This window comes from Opisthorchis viverrini (assembly GCF_000715545.1).
Source record: "Opisthorchis viverrini unplaced genomic scaffold opera_v5_196, whole genome shotgun sequence".
Taxonomy (NCBI): Eukaryota; Metazoa; Platyhelminthes; class Trematoda; order Opisthorchiida; family Opisthorchiidae; genus Opisthorchis; species Opisthorchis viverrini.
In genome coordinates this window covers 998,381-1,003,594 of record NW_008751851.1, presented here as the reverse complement: position 1 = coordinate 1,003,594, position 5,214 = coordinate 998,381, and the positions used below count along the sequence as shown (strand labels likewise).

General features: G+C 44.6%; 1 protein-coding gene across 1 annotated transcript in view; it reads left to right on the top strand.

Moving 5' to 3' along the window:
* T265_07965 (hypothetical protein) overlaps nucleotides 1-5,214 on the top strand; it is a gene marked incomplete at both ends in the record, with an annotated part of 18,680 nt that overhangs the window by 3,701 nt on the left and 9,765 nt on the right. The window contains 2 exons of the mRNA XM_009173636.1: nucleotides 1,457-1,653; nucleotides 2,525-2,658. Of these exons, the coding sequence (XP_009171900.1) occupies nucleotides 1,457-1,653; nucleotides 2,525-2,658 (331 nt within the window). The remainder of the gene's footprint in view (nucleotides 1-1,456; nucleotides 1,654-2,524; nucleotides 2,659-5,214) is intronic.

The following is a 5,214-nucleotide window of genomic DNA, read 5'->3' as shown; positions in this document are numbered from 1 at the left end:
AGAGTAATTTGCCTTGGGCCGACAGTAATGCGAAAATTCATCGACATGAAGATAAAGTGCCATGTGAACTGTAAGTTTTTTGCTGGTTGTTGAATGTTTCTTTGGGCACTTGGGCTTGATACTCTTAGTCTACAGGCTAGACAACTTCGTATAATTATCATAGAGGTTTTGTCAGGAAGTTCTGTGGCCAGGACTTCCTAATATTATATATATTATATAATATACATATTATAATATACATAATATAATATGTATAATATAATTATTACACCGTACGTTATGAGCCTGATTATGGTCATCGTTTCAGAGAGACTTGGTGGGCAATCGGGGGATTTATTGCCGGGCAACGTCTCGCTTTTGACCGAAAAGCTTCGTCAGACCATTTTGCTGATCACTGCGCGCCGCCTCGTGTTATCTGGGTTGATCTAAAACCGTTCTTATGCTTGCTAGTTCTACTCCTTCTATTCTGTTCACGCTGGGATGCTTGGCGATTTATACCACCTCGGCCACCAGTCGCTGTGGTGTGAATCTCAGTCTCCGTCTCAGGATACTCACATTTTCCAAATGTATCCTTTGCCCGGTCTATAGTGCATGCCCTGCCATTGCCGAATCCTTGACAATCGCCTGATGTTCATCTACGTTTCTCGGTGGCCTGTTAATGGGTCGCTTATGCTCACTGGTCCTGGTGTGCGATTCTTTGGCTGTCTGACCTATGTAAAACTTTGTGTAGTCGCTACCTTTTATTTTGTATAGACAGTTCCTAGTCGTATCGACTGAAAGGCGATCCTTTAGCTGCACCAATACCAAGCGCTTTTTCCCCTCTAGAATGCTAATCTAATTTTAGCCGCATTCGACACCTTTCTGATGACTTCAAATGTCCGTGCTCTCCTTGGGATGACTGCTTTTTTGACCCACTCGTTTCTGGTTCTTGGCACCAATACTCATCTTAATTGCCGCGTAATCAAACCCACTGTGTATTCGGTATCTTGAAGCCGCTTTTTTTACTTCAAGTTGTGCTGCTCTTCGGCCGGCCTGTTCTGTGCACAGTGCTCTTACTCTCTTAAACATCGTTGAAACTATACTAGCCTATACTGTTTTTGGGTGTGCTGAGGAGCAGTCTAAGACCACATCGCTATCCGTTGATTCCCGGTAAATTGTAGTTTTTACTTCCCTACCACTCTTAGATGTCAAAAGAGAAACGTTGCCCAGCAAAAAATCCACCATTGTTTACCAAACCTCTGAAACGATGGCTACCCAATCGGTCCAAAACATTTCCCATTTGATTGTGGATACTTGGTCCAATGGCGTAAAAGGAACTTAACAGAATAGCTCACCCTTCCACCGGACGGATTTCTCACTGCCGTGTTTATTTTTGTCGAATAAAGGGCACTTGACTCTACTGGTAGGCTCATAAGTAACAACACCACCTTATTTTTTCTGATTGTCCCCTTCACAGTACTCCTCTTTGTCGCTTTCATAGTAGTCCGAGATGTTTGTACGGGATCATGGTGGTTACTTCGCTACTCTGGTATGTGACTCTGATGGTGCCTGTGAATATTGAAGAGAAGCTAACTGTAATGGAGATTGTATCCTACCACCTCCTTCTGTATGTCGTCTATAGGCTCTGGAGACAATTGAAATCGAAGCATCAAGGTCAGTCGATTATTTGTTTTAACAATTGCAAAATCTTTGTTTCGTTCGTGAGCTTTAGTCGGCTTGGTCGTTTGCTTGTTCGCTGAGCTGGGCAATCTGATTGCAAACGTTTCTTCACTACTCGAGGTGACATCATCAGTGCGTTATTGGGGAGCGTAGTGGTGCGTAGCGGTGGGCTAATGGTTCTGGCACTGATGGTGTCACCTCGAGTGGCGATTAAACGTCTGCAATCTAATTGTCCAGCTCAGCGAACAAGCCAACGACCATCTACGCTATCTGAGCTACCAACATTTTCCTTTAGTCAGCTTATTTTATCAATTCTGATGAGAATAGTGACGTGTAATCCAGTAAATAGAAATTGTCGGACCACGAATCTAAATGCTAGTCGGACTCATTTCAAATAAATAACAGCTTTTTGTTTGTGGCCTGTCGAGTTTTTAAAGTTGAGACTGAATTACCGCAAAGTTATTTTGTGTACATCATAAGACTGCATAACCGAGACAGTTTGAAATAGATTTTCGAGGACTGGGAGCATTTTACGGAGGGCTGCATCAGAGATAGCGAAATAATTAGTCAGAACCTAGTTGTTTCGAGCACTTTCTCTGCTTAGGTTTTGCAGCTCATTTGTCCGAAGTTTTCTGTGGAAGCGATCTCTGAGTCGCTCGAGCTTCGTCCTTTGTACGTTTCACCTACTACTCGCTGCTTAGTAGTGTATATTGTATGTAATTTAGAGACAGTAATTAGAGACAGTGCCAAATGTTGCGTCTGTTCCTGTTTCCCACGTGATCATGGACCTTGATTATTTTTCTTTCTTAACCCTGGTACGTCATTCGTAGCCTGCAACTTCTGGTCTTACTCTTCTAACTTCCAGACAATATGTTGCATTTCGACCTTGCGGTTCCCCTTGCCAAAAGTAGGTCATCTCCCAACTTTTGGAAATCGTCCGTCCACGAGGAGACTTTGACGGCAACCCCCGATACGCCTCCTTTGACAATACCTATCATTGTGAGTCCTAATACTTCATGCATTACGTCAACATTATGGTTGTACGTTTTCTCATTTTTTTGATCTCCGAGTGTTTATGTGGGCACAATCGCTAGATAAGACATTAAAACCTTTATTGGGAACCATTCAGGAAAATGAACATCGCGCATGATGTTCCATCCATCGAACTGTCTGTTATGTGAAATTTATCCCAGTTAACCATCAGTGGCAACACTGATGTTGCTGTCTTTGATGATGATGATGATTGTGGGGGCACATTGCTCTTGGCTCCCAAAAAAGTAGCTAAACCGTGCTTCTCAGCGTAATTCACCGTCAGTTACAGACCAGCCGCTTTAGAGGTATTTCAATTCGTGCGAATTTGATGTTGAGGTTCGGAAAAGCGTTTTGGCTCTTCGAGGTTTCTGTTGTAGAGATTCTGGGCCATATATATATATATATATATAATTGGAGCGACGTTTAGTGTACCGCAGTAACCCACTGAGCTGTGCTGGAGGACGCCCATTCAGTATCCACGGAGTATCTATTGTTACGTCGGTCTATGAGTAGAGGCGCAGCGAACATAATTTTCTGGCCATTTGGTTTAAAGGTTGGAACAAATCTGGCTATTCATGTATTCTCATGCAGGCCACTCTTGTCTTGCAGCATCGATCAACCGCCATTTCCTCCAATATTTCCCAGTCAAACGCAGTAGGAAGGCCGTATCCTGGGAGGCTTGCCGCATCAACAACACTCAAACTCTTCATGATGTCTTTCACACTTGCCACGTCATACGTTGTCCATTCTAAAGGAGACAGAGAGAACAACATTTGTCTCGGTAGCCGGTGTTTCGGAATGCTTAGCGTATGATCGAGCCACCGCAGTTGATTATGCTGGATATTTTCCGCGATTGAAGCACCTGTTACACGGCCAAACACTCGTTTTCTGATTGCCTCGTTTCCAATTTGTTGACGCCATCCTACACCGGCAACGCTTCTGAAGCACTGGTGGTCAAAATCTGAGAGCACCTCACATCGTCTGTTCGCAGAGACCATCTCGCAACTATACAATAACACAGGCTTTACTGTAGCCTGTTACACACGACCCTTGAGATCCAGTGATATGTCTTTCTGACGCCACAAGTGACGCAAATTAGCAAGCGTGATTCTGACCTTTGAGATTCCTGCACTGATCTCATCCGCCAAATTTCTGCCATAGCTAATACAACTGCCGAGGTATGTAGGATTCCCCACAACCAGCGATTCTCCTTGAATTTTGAGGGATACGTCCAGAGACTGCACATTCTGAGGAAGAACTTTGCACTTTGAATGTACATGGTGCGCGCCGAAAGATGCTGTGATGATATTCAGTTCATTTAACAGAGCTTGTGCTCGGCCTGGCTGAGAAACGTCTGGGCACTTCAGACCGGCAGGGTTCTCAATTTCAGTGACTTGAACATCGGAGTTTGAAAGACCCTCCAACATTCACCTCATTATTTCATCCCTGACGAATTCCAACGAGTATGCAGAGAGATTGGACGTCTTTGTCGGACACTACTTTTTGTAGGCAAGCTTTTGGAGACCTCACGATGCGCTCACTTTGGCTTTAAGGTCAGGCTTTTAAACCGAAGGCTTTGGTTGAGGACACCGATCATCCTATTCTATTGTGGGTGGTCTGGCAGTATTTGAACCCATACACTGACGATCTTCACGACCAGAGTGGAGAATTTGGGTTTGTTAGTTGGTTCACCTTATTTGGCAGCTGCATAAACCATGATTGTACCATAACCGATGAAGTCAGTGCACGATCCTGGCAGACTGCCTACTTGCACCATTTAGGGCTTCAAAGTGAAATTAAATGCCTGTGTAAACAGGGCAACTGTTGGGTTACCTGTCCGACTAGATTGCCTGTCTCCATAGTATACCAAGTGTCAGCTGACTTCAGCAAACACGGAGAGAACTGGTTCTTAGGCAGATACTGCGAAGCAAATTGATTAAACTTGCCGAGATAAGGTGACTGGGATATTTATTACTTTTCCCAACCATCTGTTCTCAAAGTACCGTTGTTTTCTGCTCGAAGCCATTGCTGGTGAAAGGGCTTGACATAGCGGTGTGAAATGAAAGTAGCCGCAGTTATTCTGGGTACTTTCAGATCTTCGCGCCATTTGTAGCTGAAGACCAAGTAACTCAGCTTGAACGTAGATGGACATCCTACAGAAAATGGCATGCAACCATTCCCCCGGTGTGTTTCCTAGCCCGACTGCCTGTCGTTGTGAGCTGGGTTTATGTCTGGCGAGGTTCGTAATGAACGCTGGTCAATCCTGCTGATGTCATCTTCGACATGATACTCAACTAATCACAAATGGTCTCATTTGCACACCAATCCGTCACGAAGAGACTGGACCTTATCGTGGTGTGGCGGTTTGGGTACCTCGGCGACCCATTGAGCTATACTGGGGGGTGTCCGCGCGACACTCACAGAGTCTCTTATACCAGGTTGGTCAATGGTTAGAGGTTTGACCAACACAGTCTTTTGGTCCTCCAGGTTGGGGGTTGGAACATGTATGGCGACTTGTTCCGT